Here is a 26,843-nt window from a genome sequence, read left to right on the forward strand (position 1 = left end):
ACCAGAAAACTATTAAAATCCCAAAATTTAACACTAAGCTCATTCAAAATACCTATCTTTATCAAGGCATAATTTATTTTAATAACCATCCATTAAATTAAAAAAATATCGAAAATATTCAGGAATTTCACCTTGAATTAAAAAATTACCTTAAACTATTATAAGTCCAAAATACGTTACTACTTACATCTAGAAGTAATATTGTTTAAATCTTGTGTTGTTTCTTTATAAATTATTTACCTTTACTAACATGTACATAATTGAACTAGAATTCCCTCACCAAACACAAGAGCATTGTCTCTTTATGGTGAGGAAAGGCTACTTTAATTTCTATTGTTTTATATCTTTTTTTATCCTGTATACTTATCTATGTAAAAATATATGGTTTCAAATATTAAATAAAAAAAATAAAAATAAATCTCTGTAATATTTCGGTTTCATTTCTGGTAGGTAATATGGAAATCTATGTATGCGGGTGGGGGGGGTGCATTTTTATGTGAATAATGTAGTGTGTTCTAACTGCGCCTGACCGTCTGAGGCCAGAAAGACTATGGCATCCCCAATTTGTGAGGCTGAAGGTAGTGGAAAGGGGGATGAAGATGGGTAGAGGAAGGTGGAGGAGTACCTGGCTATTCAGTCAAGAAGTTAAATGCATTGAGAAATAGAATTGCAAAAGTAATTGGGAAAAAGAAAGACTAGGTGAGTTGTTTATAACCTTAACTTATTTTAACAGAAAAAGATTAAACATAAGTTTTCAGTTTGGCGGTGTACGACAGAAATAACAATTTCTTTCTGTACATGTTTCTCAGAATAAGTTGATAAGTGCGGTTAACACATTATTTGTGTACTTGTGTTTATTTATGATAATATTGCTATTTACATATCGGTGTGCTAAAATTTTACTGTACTTAGTGAATAGAGCAGATACCAGAGTTATGACAAAGTCTGATAACACATTTAAAAAATCTAAATACAAAAAAAAATATATTATTTTTAGTAAATTCTATATACATTCCGACTATGTTAGCTCGGAGATATAAAAGAAAACCCCATCAAAACTGGTGAGCGCCGTAAGTTGCAGCGTCTCAAAGAGATTTTGCAATTCATTTAGGAAGTCGGTGCAAAAGCGCTAACGACTTGCATAATTCCTAATAATTCAAAAATAAAACAATGGCCTCTTTTCTGTATTAGGTTCTAGCGGAAAGTTTTAGTTTCTTTGTCAGTCTTGTTCGTTTACTCCAGAATGCTCCACATTATCTACAAAATGCAAAAATATACCTAAGTATTTTATTTTTATTTTTTGGAATAACTTAATGAGTAAAACCTCAAATTGTAATATTTAATTATTGAAAACAATATTAGCGATTTATCTTTTGATTTATCGATTGTATCTTTTTCTGATTTTTCTGTTTCAGATTTTCAGATTTTGTCTTCAATAATTAAAAAGAAATATTTTCTATTCCTTAAAAGATTTACAGAGTATCAAGGGACGTACTTGACTTATTAAAACAGTGTTTAATGACACTATTTGGAGTTTGTTATTACATTATTTACACTATTTGATTTTCTATGCTTTAATCACCGGAGACTTTCATTGATTTTTTTTACTCCATATAACGTCAGGAATTACTGATTAGATTAAGTCATGTATGTTCCTTCTATCTAATACCTAAAAGTTTTCTACTTGTTTAGTTAGAAAAAAAACATCTCTAATATCACCAGAGACCTAACTTTCGTTCACATTTTTTACTCCATATAATGTCAGGAATCACTGGTTAAAGTAAGTCGAGTACGTTCCTTAATATTTAATATTTTATTAAAATATTTTCTGATTTAAAATATTCAATGTTTTTGATAAAATCTACTTCAAATTTACGACATCAACGTTTTTAAAATATCGAAATTAAAGAACAAATATTACAAGTATCTATTTTTTTTAATTCAGCAAGAATAGCGCTATACAAATAAGCGAACGATTGTGATAGAAAAATATTTGAGCGTATTTCATTAATCTGTTAAATAAATGGCATATAAAATACATGATTTTGAACGTCAAACAACTTTCTTAATAAGTATTGTTATAATGTTTATTTTAAAATAAAATATTCGTAAGATGAAGAATAACAACAAAATTACCTATATTATTTATAGTATTTAGAAAGATGAATGGAAATAAATGTGTTTACCTGGAAATCCCCGACAAATTTTTTCAAATTTAAGATGTAAAAATACTTATGATTTGCTCGGGTTTCCAGACTTACGAAGTGTGGTTCCTTTCCACTTTTTCATCTATGATAGGGATGGAATGTCTAGTACCTACTGTGTACCGCATCTGGAAGGCAGTATAATAGCCTCTGGTCGTGTTAGTGGAAGCGGGGAACGGAACCCGAAGACCGGTTCCATTCATAAAAGCATTTAAATGCAATCCAACGGAGCGCCGACCATTTTAAAGCATCCGCGATCCTTTTTCACCAAGTAATTAGATTTTCTCCTGTTCTTGTGGACGCGCCAACATTCAAAAAATATTTTTGCAAGATATTCTACTGTTAAATACACACCAGACTAATATTGATTTACGTCAAATCGCAAGTACTAGAAAATTACTTAGATACTGCTACAGGGACAATTTCAGTTATCCGAGTGACTGCTCTAACCTACGAGCTATAACGGTGACTCGTGTGCTTTTCTCTTGTATCGAAATCATCGATATATCAAGTTGGTCGATGATATAAATAGATAAACTTTTAGTCTGTTATGTTTCTATCTATTCTATCAACACGGAGAACTATCCATTTTAAAATAAAACGTAATGATTTATTTTTTTTAGCATGAAAGTTTTTTATTTCTTGAAAAAAAATTTTTATCATCGAAAAAAATTGCTTTCAAAATTCAATGTTTCCGAAAGTTCTTTACAATGTGTACAAAACTGTATAAATTCTTAAAGTTTGCTGGTTTCTTAGCAATAATGTTCCAGTTGATAACTAATTTCATTAGAGCTTTGATTTAAAATACTTACATTTGATTTACTACTAAAAATATTCATTGATATTCCTGGATTCTTTTGAATAAATTAATTAAATGTGGTTAAAGTTGAATTTATGAATGTGATTTAGTACTGGTGGGTAGACCCAGTGAATACTGGAACAAAGAACTGAGCTAGTTGCTTATTCGCAGTTCAATATAGCTAACGATAATTCTCTCAGAAGTTCAAAGCCTTTTTTCAACATCGCGATTTTTCAAAACGTCAATGACAACAGTTTATTTTTAGGCGGGTATAATTGATTTTTGATAAAGTTCCCCACTTAAATCAGTAAAGTACTATGTGCGATGCAGTAATTTTAAATAGTATATGTTTTGCTGGAGTCAGTTAAATCTATCAAGAAATTATGGCGAACTAACCGCTGAAAGCAAACTGTTAACGTCCATAAACCCTCTCAGAATACCTTACCAGACTATTTAAGATTAATCATAAATTAATTCAAGGGAGCAATGCGGCAAAGAATCAAAAGTCGTATACATATCTGGGACCAAATTATATAATAAAATACCCCAAAAATTAAATATTAAAACTTGCAAAATGTCCTTGATCGGTTCAATAATAACTTAATGGTTGATTGGCTTGGGGAGGGTGGAGTCTGAAAAACTATAATTTAAATAATGTCTCTTAAAATTTTACATGGTTACCTTTTAATGGCTCATTTAATAAAAACTTATTACATTTCAAATTTGAATAAAAAACAACAACAAAACACTTTAATTTTAATTAAAAAATTTTTTAGCAATTTTAACAGCGTTTAGTTCCTTAGAACGGGCAATCTGCCTAGCTACGAATTAATATCGACCTACAATTCATAATAATACTTGTACTTATTTTTGATATACTTATACAGTTATTACAATATTATTATTATTTTGTCATTTTAGCCATATATATGTATCTATTGTAATGTAATAAATAAAAAAATAAAATTACATCAATATCACTCCTCGCTCGATGAATCTAATAAATAGTCCATAATTTTAAAGTTAAGCAATTTATTTAAATTTCGGTTAGATGGAAGAATACAACTATTTACGTAAATTTCAAATTTGAAATGTGTTACTGTTAACGCCTTGACGTATAAAAATGAATTCTTCTTCGGCTTATCAAGGATTGAGCGGCCGATTTTGCCCGCTTAATATACCGGGCCCTTGTACATGCTGAGGAGTCACAGTGAATTTATAGTTTTTGTTAGTATAGCGCGCCTGGTGATAAATTAAAATAGTTAACATTAATTTTATAGATAATATTAGAATGGTTATTATTTTGTCATGATAGTAGGTCATTTATTAGTCTCCTAATTAAAACAAAAATAATAAACTTTCATCTAAATTTGTAGTGAAAACTTTTAATATTACCCACTCTCGCATGCAAAATGCTTTTAGGACGACATCAGAGATAATGACTCAATAAAAAAAGGTTTATTGATAAAAATAAACCGCCTTCGAGGGAGCAGGGGGCAACGGGTCTCGTGGGGAAGGAGAGGAAAGGATTAGGGGATGATGAGGAGAGAGGGAGGTGGAAATTATAAAGCTCGTAGAATGTAAAACCTTACATAAATTTAAGAAACCTTTGGAAAGACGTTATGGCTCCGTTTTCAAGAGTTTGACCTTAATTTTTAAACTACCAATTTTGTACACGCGCAGAGTAAATAAAAAATAATTTTAATTATTATAATGCTATATTGTGAGTATTATAAATATGAAAATAATAATTACAATACTTGTTTACTTATCAATAATTTCGGTTGTCTGTGCGGTGCGTCTCGCATGAAATCTGGTTCAATGAACTCAAATTTACTTCATTTTTAAATGTCATTATCGAAAATTGGAACTGATTATGTAAATGATTCAGTGATAAAGTACATATCTATAATAATTTAACATTTTTACCTCCTCAGGTCTATCCTATGTTTTGACATAGAGTTGGAGTATTTCCGCTTTGCAATAAAATCCAAATAAATGGAATATTTCAGAACATATCCAAAAACTAAAAACTGCTTTTTATAAAAAACACTTTCAAATTTTATTATTATAAATAAAATTATAGTCGAATTTTGAAGGCGTACATAAAAAAAATAAATGGCTCACCTTGGCTTTGCGTAAATAAAATTACTGATAACGAAAAAAATAGTAAAGTTTAGCATTTTAATTGACATATATATTACAAACGTTGAGGTCACATTCCTTTTTTGTAGTTTAGTATAAAAATAATTTAGAAAAAATTCATGATCTTTCATAATTTTTTTTCAAATTTCTTTCGGAACCTTTTGTTTCATAAAAGTGCACATTTCAAATCTTCTGCGGTTAACTTCTAGATTTGGTTATAAAACGTGGTGTTTTATCTTTTTAACACCATTTAGATCATGTTTTCAACATGAAATTAAGGAAGATACAACAATTTATATAAGACCATGTGAGTTGTTCCCAAAAGCTAACAAATTAGCCAAAAGAAAATTATTTCGATGGTGGGTGGCAGCTCCATAGACTTGCTCTCGATAATGTGATGATTTTATGCACAGTGCACGTATTTTGGAAGATTCATCGGCTTGCAATTTTTAAAATAGAAACTGATTTTTCAAGAATTATTCAGAATACCCTGTGATTTTTCACGGGTCTGCGCTAGTACTTTCTACGCAAACGTGGTTTAGATTTAAAAAAAATATTGACTGGTAGAATTACTGTAATTCTGGCGTACGATAAATAGGCAACCGGACAAATCATAACAGAGAAAAATCCGAATATCATTGAAAAGCGGCACAAAGTCATAAAAAGTTTTGAAAAAAACTTAGGTTAACTACATCGATAAGGTTAGGTTTATTAGTTAGTTTTTTTTATCACTTTAATGATTTTATATCACTTTTGCGTTTTGATTTGTCATGGAACCAATTAATGGTATTTCTCATTATCCTACTAAACAAACTTCTTTGTAACCTTCATACGGTTCTTCATTCTTTTATTTCTCGGTAAACCACATTTCCACCCGAGCTCCGAAGTTTCTCTAAAGTTTTCATCCGAAACGTCAACACTCAACAGACTTCTTAAAATATATAAAATTTAAAATCAACTTCGCTAGCATTTAGTAATCTAATAATTATATCTACCTACTATAAAAAGCTTAATTTACCATAAATACCGACTGATCTAAGGATTATTTAATTTTTTTAATGTTATCTCATGCCAAACAAAATTCTCTATAATTTTATTAATCAATTTATTATTTGGATTAATCCGCAATCGTTATCATTAATGAAATCTCGTTGTGGGATCAACTTGGTATGCAATCATAAAATATGCATTTGTACGACATTATATCATGGTAAATATTCGAGAAATTGTGGAACAAGAAGCCGTAGAAAATTTTATGTTCTACCAAATTTGAAAATCTACTATATTGCCAGAAATTTGCCTTAGAAACGAGATATTTCTGAAAAACTAGCAACTAGACGGCGCAAGCATACGTGCGCCAAGGTCGAACACTTGAATTCTACAGCAAGTGACCACTTTATAAAACATATTATAACGTTTAAACCGCAAAATTTTTTACCACCGAACATCTCCAATTGTATTGGCCTGTTGATAATATTACTACATGGTTTGTTCTCCTGAATGTTAGAATTGCTTGTCTAAATTCTAAAATAGGCACACGGGTTATCAAGCTAAATTTCATTGGCGAGTTCATAACCAAGGGCCGTTATAATCTCTGGGGTAACACCTGCTCCCCAGTTGCCGCTATTCACCTGTAATGTCCACTATTTGCACCCCCGCGTCCGGGAACGATGGGACCATCCCTCCAGGGCCTGCTTCAGGGACGGAAAATTATAGGTAATTATATCGCAAACATGATTGTAATTTGCGGAACCCTTATTAGTTACGGCGATGAGTTTACGAATACATTTCTAAATTGGATTGTTACTCTCGAAAGTGGGTTTTAAGGGTATGGCTTGACTTTTTACACCACAACAGGTGAGCATTTACCGTTTTTCTGAAAATCGAATATGTGAGCAACACATATTCGATTTTCAGAAAAACGGGCACCAAATTCATCTTTTATCATTTTCCATTAATTTATCCTCGGGTCAGTTCACCGAAATCACACTAGAAAAAATAAATCACAATGTTCATTATGAATTGTTGTATGCAAGATCTATTATTATTTAGTTATTTTTTATATTTTCACTATGTTGTTTCAATTTTTTTTTATTTTTTATCTTTCATTTTATTCTATGTTGTACTAGCTGAAGCCCCGGTAATTGAGACAGTAATTATTATCTTGTAATTTTGAACATGCACACGATCATAATGGTTGCAGTGTGTGCAAAATTTCATCAAGAAGTATCAAAATAGGAGGCGGAGATCATTTTTTGAAATCTCACGTACACAGTGTGAGTCTTCTTGTTTTGAAGGTCAAGTGTGTGAAATTTCATCAATCTTGGAATAAGACAGTAGATTTGTATTTAAAAAAAAAAACAAATCAAGGCAGTTTTTTTTATTAATTCAATGAGTTTTACCAGCAGGTATAAACTATGTATTATTAAAACGTTAGCGAAATATTTTAAATCAGTTAAACCGTAAAATGAAAGCTGGTTTAAAAACAATTCAATTTTCATATTGAACATCTGCCAGCTGTCCAAATTATATTTTAATATGCTATCTGCTTAAATGAATAAAATAACTGCCGATTTAGATAACCTCCAACATTCTTGGGAACTTCCGGGTATTTAAAAGTAAATTTCAGGGAAAGGTTCTTTAACGAATCCGTTGCCATGAATAATTATTATTCCAGCAAGTTTGCATGGAAATTGTAGGATATTGTAAAAACTGTATAATATTTCTGTGAGAAGAGAACAGAAAAATTTTTCAGGAAGTATTGATGTTAAAATAATAATTTTGCGCAAAGTAATTAATATAAGAAGTAAATTTACTATTATTTTGCTATTATGAATAGAGTAAATTACTTTAATAGTTTAATGATAATATCACATCCCAAAGTCCTTTTAAAATTGTTATTTCTTTTTCTAAAAGTCCTACCTTGGAAGAAACTAGAACTGAAGAAAAAAGACCAACGCCACATTGTTATTCATTTGTTATTAACCCACATATGTTAATTGTTTTTTAATCGAATTGTCGGCGATGTTGAAAGTGCGTGTTATTTCGCTGCGCAAATTATTAATCTCGTGAAAAGACTATTTAAATAGTGCAAATTGAATATTTATACTAGTCCTGTGGTGAAAATATAACATTGATGGTGATTACATAAGGTATATAAATACCTATACACTCTAGTTATACGGAATGTTCAAGGAACTAACTGGACTTCAAAAGAAACCAACATCATCATACGGTAAAGACTCCCGTTCCTATCTCCTTGTTTTCCTTGTGATAATAACACGATTTCTCTTTTCATTAAAATACAGTTTATTTTAAATATTAATCGGGCCAACAGTTGCTGTGATGGAGTCTATATACATTTAGATTAACCTGGGTCTTGAAGAGACTTATATTTTAGGAGGAAACAAAAAAGCCAGCCAATTTTTGCACAGGTGAGGTTTTTTTTTGTCAGAAACAGTTTTAGTTATAATATAAACATATATTACGAGATTAACAAGATTAAGTCAAAAAAAATTTTATGGTAATATTGGGTAGAGATAGGAATTTTATTTTGCGTTAAAACTTATAAAATGTCAAAGGAAAATGGTTGAAGAATGTAGGAAGAGATGCGTTATCATTTTCTACTCAAGCATTAATTTGTGATATTACATATTACAGTCTTTCGATATTTCTGAAGGTTATTTTTGAATGCCAATATTACGAAATTATGTGAAACTGCACACATATTATAAGTGGAATTAGAGATTTTTTCCTAAGGTTAGTTCTGCTTGATGGCAAATGAAAAGAAATCGTTTGGTCGGGTTGGTCTTGACGGTGTGTGGCAATAATTTTGATAAACTTGGTAAGCTAAGGTGAATCGTAATAAAGTTACTAGTCACGGATCATCGTGTACAAACAATAAGCCGGTGAGTGAGGTTAGTTCTTTGGAGCTTTTTCCATTGAAATATTTGCAGAATCAACACAATTTTCCAGGCCAAAACAACCTCCACTTTCAATTACTGCAAAACATCTTATAAAATAGAAGAATGTATCAAACGGGCTGCTTTGCAGAGGGTCGAATTTTTCATTTTAAAAAAAATGCCAATTTAGCCGAAGAGTAAGTATACATATAAGTAAAAACCCAAAAAAACCTAACCAAGAAATTTAGAAAGATTCTCTGGTAATGAAACTGTGTATGAAACTAAAAGTAAGGCGAATATTTAGGAAACAGCATTTTTATCATTTTCTAAAAGCTCACTTATGACAAGCGCACGTTAAATCGTGTCCTTGGTTTGAAACTTCGATGGAGTGGAACAAAAACCTTCTTAAGAATGTTTTTCTTGTAACAAGGCGCTAAGTGCCAACTCCTTGTTGTGGAATAATTTATACAATCAATTACGGGGATGGGGAGGTTATGGCGAGGGGATGATCTCTTGAGAGAGGGATGGAAAGGGGGAGGGGTGTTGGAAGGAGTTGGTAGAGGGTAGATATAAGAAGAAGATTGGAAACGCGCCAGGATGTTTTCAGAAGTCATTTTTAATTACGATTTCGTTCATGAAAGTACTGTCGCTCATAAAAAATAAATTCAATTTTGAAAATATTTATTCAACGCAAATGGACGAGCATAAATTAAAAAGGCTTTTTGGGAAGCGATCTTTAATGACGTGACCTGGCATTCTTTTTGTTTTAAATAAGCACTTTCTTCAAAAGCTAGAATTGCTAAGCATCATGCAGGAAGCAGAATGATTTACCAAAGGGTAAAAAACAATGGTTTTGTGATTACCTTCATGACAGGATGGTAAGATCATTTATTAATACAAAGGTCAATGGCTCGAACCCAGATAGAACAAATTTAAAATGTTTGCATGTAAAATTTGACTTAATAAAGTTGTATAATTGATCCCCTTCTAAAGTAGAAGAAAATGTTTTCAGCGTTAAAATGGTGTTAAAGTATGTTTAGTAACCAATTCTGACCTTCTTGTTCCACTCTTTCTTTAATCTCGCAACTTATTCTGAAGTCTTCTGGACTACGAAATGTTGAGAAATATGAAAATTTTCGTAGTTTTTAACTACCTACATTTAATTTCTCATTTTAATACAATATTTCGATGAACAAATTTATACAGTAAACAATAAACAATCAATTCAGAGAAACGGAAGGTTCGAAAACATCTTGTTATTTCAATGTTTTACAAAAGCAAACGAAATAATATAAAATTGATTAAACAGGGCCTGTTTGCCTTTACTCCCCTCTTTGTTTATATTTGAAGAAGAACAGAAAAGGTGAAATTCCTTATTTTAATGGCCAATATTTTGAAACGAAATTTGAGATATTTGTTTCTAAACAATAACTTCCAAAAGCTCGTTAAAATATTATTGTAGCGCAAGTTTATTAGTAAATATGCAAATATAAATAGAATGCGTTAGAGCTCTATTAGATTATTGTAATAGGAGAATCGTAAATTCCGCCGGAGTAGGAAATATCAGTGGAATCTAAATTAAAATCTCAATTGGAAATTATTTATTGTTCGCCTTGTATTGCATTTTGTGGTTTTTGCTGTGATTTTTACACAAGATTGAAACATTTGACGGGTCTATTACACTGAGATACATCTAATGGTCTAATATCATGCATTTTATTTGAGTCTAATATGAATATGTACATTATCACATCATTATTACATCACAGCCAAAAAATAAAAATATTTATATAATAAGTAACACTAAATAAATCTAAAATAAAACAATATCTTTGTAAACATCATATTAATTTTTGTACTAACGCCGACCAGGTTTATTTCCTAGCGTAGCTTCTTTAGGACAGTGCGTGAGGTACTATACTAACATCTACACGTGTTCCATATGGTTTTAAAGTGGATTACAAAAAATATACTCAACCCCAGGGAAGGAAATAGATGAAGGAATAGGACGTGAGTGCTCTGTATCAGTAAGGAACGTTGAAACGTTTTTGAAACGTTGCTCCAAATGGCTTTAGCCGTGTTTAGTGACTAGATCTGAATAGCCAGGTACTTCCCCACCTTCCTCTTTCCCTTCCCCACCTACCTTCAGCCTCACAACATCCCCCAATTGGGGATGCCATAGTCTCACTGGCTCCAGACGGGAGCAGTTGGGACTCTTGTGAGGTATTCACTATAAAAAAAGGAACAACTTTACACGGAACAAAATGAGTATTGTTAATTTATTATAATCTCTTCGAATTTTCGGTAATCTGGCAAAAACGGGATTGCAGGCATTAACAAATGAATCACCAGGTTTTCTTATAAGCTTTTAGTGAATTACCAATATATTATCAAGATGTCAGTACACGCATTTCGCCATGATATTTAATCAAGGCGAGGTTTTTAATAAATTAGCAATACTATTTTTTCTTTGTGTATTATTGGACTTTTATTGAGGTTTATTTGGTTCTTAATGATTTTACTATTATAAGTGTTTTCGGCTTTCCTTAGTCCCAATCTATTATATATTCAATTTTTATGCATATTTAACACATGCTTAGATTTTAGTAGAGTATCACACAATCCTAGTGAGTCAACGGTAGAACCTAGTATTGCCTAGTCAGCAATAGTGTAAAATGTAAAGTAATGAAACATCTATATACGGAAAAAAAAATCTATCTGTATAAATGAAAAAGTAAATGTTCGTTTGTTCAAAATTTTAAAACTCCGAAAGTTATTCACAAAGAATTTTCGACACAACATTGCATTAGAATACCATATGTTTTTATATAACAATATTGTATGGATGTCAACATTGATAAAAAACATGTTTTTTTTAAAAAAAGCGCAAAAGCGTGGACGTTAAAGCAAAACTCGCTGTTGTTTCTCTATCTGCACAGACGGACTAAGCCACAACTACGCGTGGTGGGGTACAGCCAGTACTAAATAAATCAATACAACAATCACTCAGACCAACAGTATCGAATTCTATCTCCACTTCCTATCTATCTCACTATCTCTGAAATGTGTGTTGATTCTTGCATAATACCTACATATTGTTTTAATGTCTACTGCCTTTCTTATCCCGTACTTCGTTAAGAAGTTTCCCGAAATCCCTTAGATATTTCCCAGATATCCGTGATAAAGCATTAATCATTTCGCATTAGTTGAAGGAGAGATCAGTTTATGCCGGGACTTAGGGCTTATTAATAAACACACAATGGATACAGCTGCGCCCTGGTACTATAATCTATATATGTAGGCTTTCATTATAATGATTCTTGATGGGCTAATATTAGTATTGTATTTAACAAGCAAGATAAATAATCATTTATTGAATAAAATTAAAATACTAAATTTAAAACGTTTTTTTCACTTTAGGGGTTTTATGGGACAAGTGGATCCCGCAAAGATACTGTAAATTCATCAGGACACAGACACAAATGTACAGTTGTACCAATTGTTCAGCTAGAGTCCAGCTGGTAATACAGCAGGAGCTTTGTAAGATCAGAAAGACAATCAATAAAACAACTTATTACTTTTCCCGAGTACTGTCGAGTGAGGTACCTAAGGAATGACTGCTTCTGCAAGTCACTTCTATGTTAGTTAACTTGGTAATTAATTTAATAGTCGTGATCATTTTGTCTCCTCACAGGATGCATGAGATGTCAGAGTTGTTTGACCCTTTCACACCCGCATTATTGTTTCCACATTTATAAAATATGTAATGCTTGATAATACATCAGAAAATTATTTGAAAATTTTTGTAATAATTTTTTTTTTTTTTTATAAATGTTAATTTGAAATAACATTGGGCATCAGAGGGTATTTTTTAAATAGTATAGTAAAATAAACATTACACAAAAGTAATACAAATGACTGTTTCATGTAAAAAATGCACATTTACAATGTAGTGATTGTGGAGTCAAGAACTGGCAATTAACTGCAAATAATATTTTTATAAGGAAACACTGTTTTAGGGATTACCACCCAAAAACAGAGCACTGGCCAGTTTTGGTCAACGGCCGCCATTCCTGTTTTTCAAGTCCGACTTGGCAGTTGACATTTCTTGGCTCCGATAAAATCCTTCTGATATTAATTTCGTGTTATAGTGTAACGTATTTTCATTAAACTACATCTTTTTACTTTCTTTTTACTTTCTACACAACACACATTAAATGGTCGGCGCTGGAAAGGTAAGTTATAGCCCCCATATGATAATCTCTAATGTACAAACAAATAAAATTTTAACTAAAATTCATTCAGAAATAAATAAATAATCTAGGATAATAAATCTTTAAAAACTCGTCATACTAGTCGAAAACATGTTCGTCACTACCAGTGTTAATTTGAATGAACATTGAAATTCATTTACAATATTCTGGCAAATGACTGTGAACAGTGAATTGAACTGATGTTATTATTATGGAACACATCTTGATGCGTTAAAATATTTGTAATTCGAGTAGAAAATATTGATATCTCACCTTAAATTATGTAATAAATGACGGCAGAAATTTGATGAAACCTACTTAACTTTGTGGCGGGAATAAGGATTTCAACCGAGCGGAAAAAAATAGACGCCACAGAAAAGACTACAAGCAAAAAGAAAACAAAAACATGGCTTTTCTAAATCTCTACCGTTACGGTAAAAAAAATCACAAAGTTCATGTTAATTTGAATTAACACTGGGGCTGAAAGGGATAAAGGACATTATTTTAAAATGCCTGATATTATCGAAAATTAATTGCATTGGTCTGAGCTTAAGGAAACGAAATAAGGATTGATGATGTGAAATGATATACTCGTAATAGTAGCATGTGCACTTTACACACATAAATACATGAGCAAATACTTCTTGTCGCGTCCGATATAGGGGTGTTAGAAATGTAAGCTTCCTTCCTTCTTCTTGGGTCAACAATTTGGAAATACTTGCACTATACATCACCGAGAAAATTTAATGGGCATTGGGTACCATAAGGCTCTCCGATACATTGGCTGGTTTAAGAATAAGTGGATGGTACAACGTAGTTGAATAAAAACTCAGTTCTAAATGCCCTTTCAGACAACTATCGGTTAGTTCAACCTGTGTGTGTCAACCGGGGAGTGTTAAACTTATCGCATACAATGCATCTCTATACGATTCAACTTTATGTTCACCTCAACCAGATTAATGACAACCGCTCAACCAAATTGAGTGACTGTAAGGCCCATTACTTTGAGAAATCCATAAAAAATCCGCCGCACATCTTTGTCATTAATTACATCCTATGAAAGCATTGCCTGCTCAAATATGCTGTTTTATTAAACAAAAATCTACAGTAACCGATAGATTTACAAGCGTGCGTATTTCTTTATAACTAGAATTTATTACATTAGGTAATGGCATAAAACATTATTTTGGTTTGTCTCCTCTATTTTGCGTTAAGTACCTGTGACCCGTATAGTGCTGCATGGGGTTAGGATTGGGTCACGAAGAAAAGTAATCCAAATGACACCGGGTTTGGAAAATATTACACTTTGTACGTAAACCAGAGATAGCTACATAAATTGTGGTATTTTATAAATTAGGCGCCCTAAACAATTCGTGACCAAAAGGGTTGAACACAAATTGTGAAAAAACGAAAAAATTATTTTAAATACTGGTTTTGTGATTCCAATATTTCGATTAATACACACCTTTCTTGTAATTAATTTTTTAAGTTGATTTTATGAATACTCAGATCTGGTCACAAAACAAGGATTAAGTAATTTCAAGGAACTTTTCAATGATGAATGGTGTTCTTTCGCCAGTGCAATACTTATAATTATTATTGATTTCGAAAGATACCTAATTAAGATAAAGTTTCCAAAATTATTATTAAATTATAAATTTTGCAGAATTTTGATAGATCAAAATAGACACGTAGTATTATTGATTTACGTGAAATATTCTTGAAATTATTCAGATGGAAAACAATGATATGTGCAATTTGTCATTAATTATTTTATTCAGATGCAGTTTATTTGTAGTTGAGCCCTACTTATTTCTTTATTAATTTTCTTCACTTTTCTTCATTTGTATATGCATTGTATTGTGATATTATTTTATAATTGTCAGTAAACAAATGTAATAAAAAATATATTGTAATTTGCATTGTTTATTTAACCAAGCAGTGAATAAGTGAGGAAACCATGCGTCATGAATCATCATGTGCTGAAACATGTGCTGATATTTTTGTAAATATTTTCTGTAATTATATCTCAACATCAACTAAGATTAAAACTGTAAATTTAAAGCTAAATTTAAAAAAAAATGGATCTCATATGGCTTGAGATGGTGTCTATTAGAAAAAAAGAAGAGTTCAAGCCTGACACAAATATTTCCCCAGGATAAAAAACCATCATATATTATTTTAAAAAATGCGAAAAAATTAAAAAAAATCCTACAAAATTGTAATAACTTTTCATTTTTCTGTGCTGTTTTTTTTAATAAATAACAAATTTGGAATTCTGAAAACAACAAGTCAGATAATGAATGAATCAAGGATGCTCTGCGCTGTTGCAATAAAAGCTTTCAAAAATCATTAGCGTCGCGGCAGATCAACGCAGTATGAATAATCGTTGCTGGAAGTTCATGTTAACGGGGAGAGAAATTTAATTCCGAAGTAATTTGTTTATTCTTCCCCCAGCTAGAAAATCCGAGAAGCAGTACGGAGAATTTTTTAATTCAATATTGTGATACAGTTATTATGGAAAGTTATTCATTTTTCCACTCTGTAGTCGGTTCGAAGAAAAGTAGGAAGATGGCCTCTGGGAGTAGTGAGAGAAATAATATCTTCGAAGATTCTCGTAAATTTAAATTTTCTACATCAATCATAATACCGAGGAGAACATGCAATAGAGCAAGCTGGATGAGATTATTATTATGGAACATCTCAGCATAACTCTTATATGCCTGCTTATTTTATATTATAATTACTTGTACGTTCGTGTAAATTAATGTACGGCGAAAATTTTCACAATACATTTAATATTTTTGGCCATTTAGCCAGATAAAAGCTTCCAACTATTTACACTATAGCTAATGCAAAAATAATAACTGTTTGGTGCGCATAAATTTTTTTATGCTAATTTTTAGCAAAAACAGAAACGCAACAAAATGATTACGCGTAGACATAAAAGTAGCCATTTACCCTTTGAAAGGCCCGAAACAGGCAGAAATTTTCTAAATATTTTGAATACAGTTTTTAAGTAATGGAAATATGATTAACAAACGAACAAAATTGCTTTTATTCAATTTTGGAAAAGTATATGGTAAATAATCTTCCATTGGCTGGTTGGTGCCAGTACATTTCTACACATTATAGTACAAAGATATTGAACACATTTTTACTGGTGATTTTAATGGTTATTTTAAAATACAATTTGTAGACTCCCGGAAAGAAATATTTTGGATTTTAGATTTTTGGATTTGGTCTGTAGGACTGGACATTTGTATTATTTCACATATTTAAAAATAACATAAAGTATGTTTGCGGCACGATCCAGAGTGGAAGATACTCTCAGTATCGCCATGGTGTAAGACCACCATTCTGAATATAAAGAATGCTTGAAAAGGCTTTGGCCGTGTTTGGTGACTAGATCTGAATAGACTGGTCCTTCCCCATCTCCTTCCCCTACCATTGCATTAAACCTCTCCCAATTCGGTATGCCAGACGGTTGGAAAGAGTTGGGACTCCTGTGCGGTTTCACATTAAAAAATATTAAAAAGCTGGCAAGAAATTTTAAAATTTAGTGTTTGCGATCAAGAAGTTAAGAGCGATGAACTGCAATACCAGATTGAAAATCATGCTAGAGAACGCTTCCCTTTGTCACAGTCCGAACTCAATTTGGATGCTGTCCGATAACTGGTATAATGTATAATTTTTTACAAAATTTCCATAAAAACGTTTTTCTCTATCTAAGTACTTTGGATAGTTTCGAAGTTAATCTTAAATAAATTTTTTATTGCTTTTTCTTGGATAATTGAGCCGTGCTGCCCTTCAACCTCCTTCTGAAGAAATCAAGAAGTACGTTAAACAGTTTTAACACAGATCATGCTGCGATGATGCAAAAGAAATTAAAGAATAGCACATAATTTATTATGATCCCAACAATGTTTCTACGTTGTTACATAAATATTTATATTTAATGTAAAATATTCTCGTCTAACGTCACGTACCCAAATGATTTTATCAGCAGTTCTTGTGCATATTTGGCATAGAAAAACTATTTTGCTATCCGATGATTTTTTAGATTTAGATTTACTGATCATAGGTCGCCACTCATCATACTGATGCAACACGTATCGTCTGTTGCCCGCTAGATTGTACCCAACTACCCAGTGGCAACATTTCTAACTCCAAATATGCTCAGATTAAGTCCTTCGGGTATGGGCTGATACACCCAGTATACGAGTAGATATATAGATTTACAATTAAATATTATGGTTGGTGAAGTTGAAGATATATGAATGACTATTTTAGTACACATAGTAGTTTATAGAATACTGACCGAGAGATCCCCGCCGTAGAAGGGATGTATGACGAAGGTTTCGTTGCCCACGTGGATGACTCCCGACACGCCGTTGCACGTGTGGAAGGCGGCACTCGCTCCAGGATAATCTTTCACCGTGCCGTGATAGTAACAGTGCTCGATCTCCTGCAAGAAACAAATTTTATAATACAGTTTAAGAATGACACTTTGCATGATTTATAAATATAATAACGCCAACCTTCTCCTTTCTCCGTCGGATGTCTTCAGTTCCAATTTTGAAGATGATAATTAAAATATTCCATCAGTTCAACTTTTGAAAATGACACTTCAATTCAAACAAATCCGAGATCATCGACGAAAATCATGGGATGGTTCTGGATTCTGTGAAAAAATTATATTGTGGTTGGGTTCTTTTTGTTGCTTGTCTGAATTTTTCTCACAATTAGTTCCAGTTTTTAAAATGACAAAATCATATCTAGAAGAATATATACTGTCGAAATCACAGTATTTTTAATACCATCCGTAGATACTAAAAATATTTAATAATTATTAAAAGCTTAGATGAATGTAGTCCAAAGGTTGTCCACGAAAGGTTTACGCAAACATCCCTTAAACATTCCTAACTGATTTTGACCGCCCCATTCCTTCTTCAACTACCTAACTCTCTACAACCCTTCCGCCGCCGACTTCTCTACACAAATTTACCTTAGAAAATTTTTCAAATATCATTGGAACACGGAACACAATCCCAATTTCGTCAATGAGGCAAACAGTATTGATTATATATGTATTATTAGGCTAAATATGAAGAATAAAAGAAATTAAAAGCAATCTAAAAGAAATCTAAATCGTTTTACGCGAAGTTAGTCGTACCAAACCTACCTTGAAAACTAACCTAAAACAATTTAATGGTGCTTTTTGAAAAATCCAGAAAAAATCCTAAACCATGTCAATAATTTTTTCAGCGTTGTTAGTGAAAAGCAAAAAAAAAACTCATCGACTTCTATAGGACATATAAAACCATACAATGTAATAAAAAAATAATTTTAAAACTGTGTCATAAATGATATTAGGAAAACTGGCGTTATTTTTTTTATTTTACGCGTATTGCACTCAAAATTTAAGAATGAATTGATTACAAGACATAAACTGTGTGGTCTAATAATTGAAACATTTATTGGACTTTAAATGGGTATATAATCACTACATTCAAATGAAATGTTTAACAGCCAATATAATATTTCATATTATGAAAACTTACTATTTCAAATAATGCTGTTTTAAGGAACATTAATTCATTATTTTGGAGTCTACAGGAAGGGATGTCAAACTGGAAAAGTTGTTATAAAGAATGTTATTCAATAATGCAGTTAATAATTATTTTGAATATGTCAAATATATCCAAATAAACTCCAATCTTAGCCACAGAAACTGTTTATGTATAGTTGATTTTTACATATGAGATTTACGAATTTAGTTCTAGCAGCTAAATTAATTGATGAGTATAGTTGATTTGCAGAAAGGTTATGATAAAACTTGTCAACAACTAGAATGGAGGGTAGGAGAAGTGTGGAAAATTACGAATTTCATAACCATTTTTGAATGTACTTCTCATGATATTAAAAAATAGTATTTGATAATATCAATTATATATGTTATATTTTTGTACATATTTTAATAATAATTTATATGATACAACATTTTTTTTAGTGCTAACGCCGCCAGTACCGGATACTATCAAGCTTAGCGCCATCGTCTCTATTATATTTTGCAGATTTTGGTTCCATATACATAAACACACTTCACCACAATCTACGCTTCTGCCTTGGTGATGGACACCGTAACGCTGTCTGAAACCTAAAAAATAAGGAAGCCCAATAACCCAAAAATTAATCGCGATAATTCTGCTTACATGGTTTTGATTCTATTTGGTTCGGCTTCCCGCTTTCAACGTGTGCAGGATATAATTCCGTTCGATCTCTCAATTCAGCCGGCTCAGTTTGAAAATTTAACACCAAGTCCCATGATATAGATATCGACCTTTTATTAACTGCACATTGTTGGCATAGATGCTGTACCTACCTAATGTGTTTAGCCTTTTGTCTATAACCATGTTGAGCGCTTATTTAGACTCCATACCATACATTTTAAAATATTAAAATAATACATTTTTTGTATCGTAAAAATGGTTTTAGTTTTGTATGTTATTGTAACCAAATCTAAAAAATCAGATACTGCACGACCTTTAACTTTTTTTCTTCCCCTCCTCAAAATTGCAAGTTGCAGCTTCACGAAAATCCCCAATTTAGGAAGCCATGATCTACAGCCAAAAAACAATGAGCTTTCCTTAATATCAGAATAAAATTAATATGCATAAAATTATTATTGCTATTCAAGTAGGTAAAACATTTATTTTGACGGTCAGAATAACATTGTATTTATAAATGCGTCCTACATACTGCCTTACTTTGTTTCGTAATACACCGTACATACATACATAGACGTACATTCTTTAATAAACTTAGCATTCTTGTTCAATCAGCTGAATAAACAATTTGCCCTTCATCAGTATCAGAAGTGGGTCGATGGTAAACCCTTTCTATACTGCGTGGATAACAGTGGAGTGCCGTGACTACATACACATTAAAAAATCGTTATTATAAAAATTAAATCATTTTGATTTTCGTCCTTCAGTATTTTGGGAATATGTACGCATTAAGCTCAGCGAAAGTTTTAATGGTTTTCATAAACATCCTAAGCAATTATTTTATATTTTTGATGCAACAATAGCCTGCCAATGCAAAGCAGCTATAGTACATTGATGTCATTAACTAGTAACAATACTTTTTTTTTTTAAAGCTTTAAAGTCCAAAATCCTAAAAACACAGAACTGAGCTAATAAGCACAATAATAAAGAACACTAAATAGATCCAGCTAACCGGGGGATCAGCCACTTTTCCTTCTTTACCAAAAGGGTACGCGGTGCGCGAGACCAGCGGTAACCGGTTGGAGTAGGGCCCGGAACGGAAGTGTAAAAACATTCTTTTGTGTATTTGTTATTTTTCTGTAAAGTTAGAAATTGCTTCTTCAGCAGAAGAGGCTTGTTTATTTGTGATTTAGCTTTAACAGTTGACAGAATCGTATTAGTTTTCATGCTTGTTATTTAAAAGTTGATGATTTTGATGAAAATGGACGATTTTTTGACATTATGAACGTTAATTGAAGGAAAAAATACCTAAATCCATACGCTTTCTAAATTTCGACCAAAGAGATAAGCCAATAGAAATGTTTAGTTAGTGTATCCAAATTGTTGTCAAAATTATTTTATATTTTAGAATATCTGTGAATGGACTTGATATGACTTGGGTTGAAAAAATTCTTTTCAAGTTTATCATGTTTTTTAGAGATTTTCTACGTGATACAATAGAAACAGGTTAAAAACTGTCACCTGTCATTCAACGCAATGTTGTCACACTATAAATTGCTCACAACGTGTTTTAAATATCACTCTTACTTATACAATCTTTATTTCATGTGTAACTAAAATACTGTTTAAATAGTAGAAAAAAAAGCTTTTAATTAAGGCTATTAATAAATGCACTACCGTATAAAACTTTCAAATTTAATTATGCTTATGAAATATCGAGTAAAGAAAGAGAGTTCCAGCACGCCACTGTATACTGCTACGAGTATGGTGGTTAGTCGTATCGTAAGCTGAAGGATGATAAGAAGGGAACTACGCGAGGATGCAAGTTATTTTGGGGTTCACTTAATAGAAAACCATGATGGATGGGAGGAATTTCAAATGAAGCCAGTTAATCAAAAACTCATTTTGGAAAGGCTAAATATTTAGGTATATACGATTTGTATGTGTTTAAGTGAGTACTTCATAGGTAAGTACAGTTAATATATAAAAAAAAGATACATATTGAGTTAGTTGGTGGATTGGAAATAAGCTGACTTTTGTAATACCTGCAACAACTTTAAAGCGCCCCTGAAGTGATATCTCACAAAAGCGGCGCTATACAAATTGTCCAATAAATAAATAGCTCAGTGGTTTCAGAGCACCTGACCGGACATCAAAAGGCACGGGCTCAATTCCCGTTGGCGGCATTTATTTTTACTCGTTAGATATTTTCAATTTGTATTGATATTTCAGGCGACTAATTATTGCTTATAATTATTTGCTATCCTTTGTGCTATGCATAAAACCTTGTCTTATAAACATTAGTATATCATTAAAAAATGGTTAACTTGTATAATATGTCCATATTTGAGGTGAATTTGTTTTCAAGTGTACGAAGACGAGAAATGGACGCAAAAATAAGTCTGAATAAAGAAGTGATTTGTTGTGAAAAAGGAGTTTTATTATCAAGAACTAATATATATTTTTTTAGATTTGTTCACACGATTGACATGGTATTTATTTAATTATAAAATAAATACTCCACCTCTAAAGTGAACATTTTTTTAGCACGGTAGGTATTCATGAAATGCTATTTATTTAATAATAAAATATATACCCTTCCCCTAAAGCAAATATTTTATCAAACATCTGTCATGATATTGAAATAGACCGCAGTTTATGTTATCATGAAACCCATTCTCAGAAAATACTTACCCGTTTTTTGTTGAAAACAAAAAAAATAATCTAAATATTTTACTTCAAATAATTTCAGGTCTGGTCAAAGTAAGTCAGGTACGTCTCTCTACATCGCTTAATGTATTATTTTAACCAACTGAATAATACATAAAACACTACTTATGTGATGTCAAAACCTCAATACTTGTTAGTCCGACGATATGTTTAAGAGAAATAAAAGAAAAAAAACAACAATAAACCACAAAACAATATAAACAGACGAAAACAATAAAGATAACATTAAATGATAACACCGGCAATCTTTCTAAGAAAGATGAAAATAAGTATAACTGATTATCATAATTCCTTATTACAATTATAAACAATATTGGCCGGATGGATGCAGATGGAATGAAAACAATTTCACTTTATTCATATCCAGGGAATAACGGTTTAAAATAATCAAAAAAAATTGGTCGTGCTTCTTAGCGATATATTTCAATTTCCCAACACTGTTTTTACATAAAAAAATCTTTGATAAGAAAAAAAAAAGTTATTTATCAAATGATAAAAAATTTAGAAATAAATGGTTCTACTTGTACGTACGAGTAGATAACAACTGATTAAAAAAATAACGATGCATAACATAAGTTGTATTACGTGAAAAACCTCAATTATTCAAAATAAATATCTAAATATTATACACTATCTTCTTTAAAAATGTTATCAAAGTAGGTCAAACATGTTTTGATGATTCATTTTTATTGTGTTAGTTTACCAGAAGTCTAATCTGTGTAATCACAATTTACTTAGTTTATGGACTAATTCTAGACATGTATTTATCTTTGCAAGATTATTATTTGCACACATTTCCCAACCTCAATAGCAAGACAAATTGGTAAAGGAAAAACGTTACTGCTCTATGCAACTCTTTCTAGTCTGATTTTTTCAAAGACACGGACTTGATCAAAGACCGGTTCGCTATTGACAATAACTAGAGCGTGAACTAACATGAAATAAATTGACAGTTAACTAGGCGGTTCCTTTTGGACGACCTATGCAAAGAACTAAGTGATGAACTCGGGGTTGAATACGTCGTCGGTTCGATAATTTACTTTGAAAGAAATTTGCGACTGCAAACAGAGGCGTTATTCCCCGAATCAGGATTCGTATTCATTGAAACCTTTCACAAAAATAGTGCCTTTTATTTGTTTTATTTTATGGCGTCAAGCAAAAGAATTCTGCTGTATTATATTTACACCTTCTTTTATATTCTCAAAGGAATGAAAAAAATCATCAAAAACCTTTTTCAATTACTTTTATGTACTAGTAACTACTGCATAATGCTTTCCTGAAGTAATTTTTTTTTCACTTTTATTTTAGTAAAATTTCTATAATTTTTTTAATGTTAAACAATTATAAGGTTCAGAAAAGTTGAAGGATTGAAAATAACAAGATTAGAAAGTACCTTGTTTTCATAATACATCTAAATCCATTTCATGCAACCTACCAATTTGACTATTTGTGTTTCTGCCGAACTTAATAATATCATCTCATAACTCCTTTAAACATCACTGCACAAGTGCGCAATCATCCGTTTGCTTTCTTATCATGTACACAATTATTTCATTCGAAGGAATAATAATTATTTATTTATTAAACTTAATATAGGTGCACTACATACGGTCTTATAAAGTGAATAATTAAAAAATCGGCATATAAACATAACCTTACATTACCTATCTAACCTAGTTTTTTTGTCTTTGCCTCTTTTGTTTGACTTTTCAAGACTTTATTTAATTTTATTTTTATTTTTTTATTTTATTTTATAAGAAACAAACAGTAACAATACACAGGATTAAGATACTTCATTTTGAGTACCTATGATATGTTTTGTTGTAATGTCTGCTAAGTGGTATGTGTGTTTATTCCTTAATTACCAGGCGACGTGTGTAGTATATAGGTGTGTGTGTGTGTGTGTGTGTGAGAGGTGTGTGAGGGTGTGTGTGAGGGTGTGTGTGTGTGTGTGTGTGTGTGTATGGGTGTGTGTATGTAATGTAAGGGTGAGTGTTTGTGTGTATGCACATTGGACAGTTTAAATTATTGACATGATGCCACGTTTGAATTTAGGCAGTGAATCTGAAAAAATGTCAATGTTAGAGTTTACAAAAATATTATTTAGGGTATGAAGAGCTCAGTTAATTGGCGAATTAGATGCTGCATTTGTTTTATAATGAATCGTGTGGAATAGCACTGTATGTCGTGTACGTCTCAAAGGTATGATTTTTATATAGATTTTCTAAAATGTGTTGAATGCCAATGTCTTGAGTTACCCGGTTACCAGTTATATATATTTATTTATTACAAAATAATACAAGACTTAGAATTATAACAGCATGTAAAAAGTTTTTTTTCAAATTATTCTACTACTCCATAAAGTCTAGGAGCTCGTGTTTATGAGATGAATAAGTATATACAAATAAGAAAATTACCCTTATAAGGCGACGTGTAAACAATGTTCAAAGTCTTAACTAATAACTACAAACACAATTCAACATACAAATTAACATAATTCCATATTTAAATTAACTACAAACATTATTCAGTAGACACAATTTTAGAGAATTACTATTATAACAAAAGACAATGTTTTTTTTTTCATAAAATATATAATGTTGATTTGAAACTTAACATATTCACGCATCATTGCGATTTATCACATAATTCGGCGTTTTTAGCATTATTTGTTGTCATCAAGCTTAACTTGGAAAACTCCATTTCATTTTAAAGATTTTCTTTTACACATTCAATAATATTACCATATAAATAAAAAAAAGTTTATTCATAAATAAGATTAGCTGTGTAATTATTACTATTCGTAAATTGAATATATACAACAAAAAGTTTAAACTGTTTATCATGATTGTTTTATTTTTATTTTTAATTAGCCTTATCGGACCGATTTACACTCATTGATTCTTGACATCACTGATTTTTGACATTATTGACGTTATTTGACATTTTTCTATGAATGTTCAGTTCATATTATCGACCATCATTCAAAGGGTAAAATTAAATCAACAAACTAGTAAACAAAAGCATGTTAAAGTTTAAAAACAGATATGCATACTATGCATAGGTCTGCGTTCTAGCTATGCATACAATAAATTATTTGTTCATCTGTTATTAGTTTTAGATTGTGATTTATAATCGCACAGTGTGTTTTTTTAACAAAAACATCGACAGATAACAAGTTAATTTCGTACTTTATGTAATTCATTAAAAAACATAGTCAATAGATTCAGCTGTGTTTTTCTCACAAATAAATAAAATCCGATTTAAATAATGAGTCCAGCCTTTGTTACTTGAGTGTGAAATTTTAATTAACAGAATTTAAAGAAACTCATTTGCACTTAAAGTTGAGACAAAGCAAAAACGTCGCGCCGTTTTCTTTTTTGTTAAGTTTAGAATTATTTTCGTTTTCTCGAAGAAAAGCCCCGACGAAGAGTTTGGCACTTGACTTCACGGAAAACATAATTACTTGGATAAGAGACTTCCAGCTGAGATTTGACTCCAGGGATAGATCCGAGGGTTCTGTGTCCAGGGAGGGAAAAATAAATTATTATAACAAGGTAAAAAATGGGTTTAATAGGAAGGGCGGGGTAAGTGGCTAAAGGGACGAGGCTTATTGGTCGTGAAGCTTATTCTCAGGGCGGAATCTCACGATAACTTTGATGGAACTTTGCATCGAATCCTAAAACACAGGCATATAATATTAAATTGTTATTTAGTAGTCATAAGCCCCATTTAAGTAAAGATAGTTCAAAATGCTCTGCAGAATTTAAACTTTAGGACAGTTTGAGTATTCATTTTTTCTGAGTAGGTAGTATTTATTTTAGCCACAACTAGTAAATTTAAGCGAGGCTTTAACAGCCTCTATGCTCGAAGATTGGGGCTATCGACTAGCAATCCAGAGGTCACGGGTTCAATTCCCGAAGTGCGAGAGTTAATTTTATTTGATTTGTTATTTCACAATTTATCAATTGAAAATAATGTACAGTATTTTTGCGGCACATTCCAGAGTGGAAGATATTTTCAGTATCGCCCTGGTGAAAGACCACCATTCAGAATTGAAAAGTTGCTTTAAATGGCTTTAGCCGTGTTTGGTGACGAGATATGAATAGCCAAGTATTTCCCTATCTCCTTCCCTCCCCACTACCGTCAACCACACTACATACCCCAATTGGGGTGCTGTAGTCTCACTGGCTACGGATGGATGGGGCAGTTGGGACTCTAGTGCGGTATTCACTTCAAAAGGCGAAATGATATTTTAATGGACTGTTGTACCCATTGCTTATTCCCACATCTTTTTCTAGCGTACAGTACCTATCACATCCATTCCAGTATAATAATAATAACTAACTAACTAACTAATGTCCTGACTCAAAAAAAAAATAATTTGGAAATATCTCTGCTGTTTGATTTTGGTAGCAGGTACCTTATTATTTTAGTTACTCACAAAAAAAACGCATTAAAAAAATATTTATTACAAAAATGATGAATTTTATTTGATATGATTAGTCAATATACACAAGCTGTGTTGCTGTCTCAAATAATTTATTTCTTTATAAAAGAAAATTAATTAATTTATAATG

The 26,843-nt window shown here is 31.4% G+C and overlaps 1 protein-coding gene across 1 annotated transcript in view; it reads right to left on the minus strand.

Moving 5' to 3' along the window:
* Nucleotides 1-26,843, minus strand: part of mmd (disintegrin and metalloproteinase domain-containing protein mind-meld) — a 689,072-nt gene that overhangs the window by 73,069 nt on the left and 589,160 nt on the right. The window contains exon 9 of the mRNA XM_089634149.1: nt 17,625-17,771. Within this exon, the coding sequence (XP_089490275.1) occupies nt 17,625-17,771 (147 nt within the window). The remainder of the gene's footprint in view (nt 1-17,624; nt 17,772-26,843) is intronic.

This window comes from Hesperophylax consimilis, chromosome 8, assembly GCF_061612785.1.
Source record: "Hesperophylax consimilis isolate HC1 chromosome 8, BYU_Hcon_1.0, whole genome shotgun sequence".
Classification (NCBI taxonomy): domain Eukaryota; kingdom Metazoa; phylum Arthropoda; class Insecta; order Trichoptera; family Limnephilidae; genus Hesperophylax; species Hesperophylax consimilis.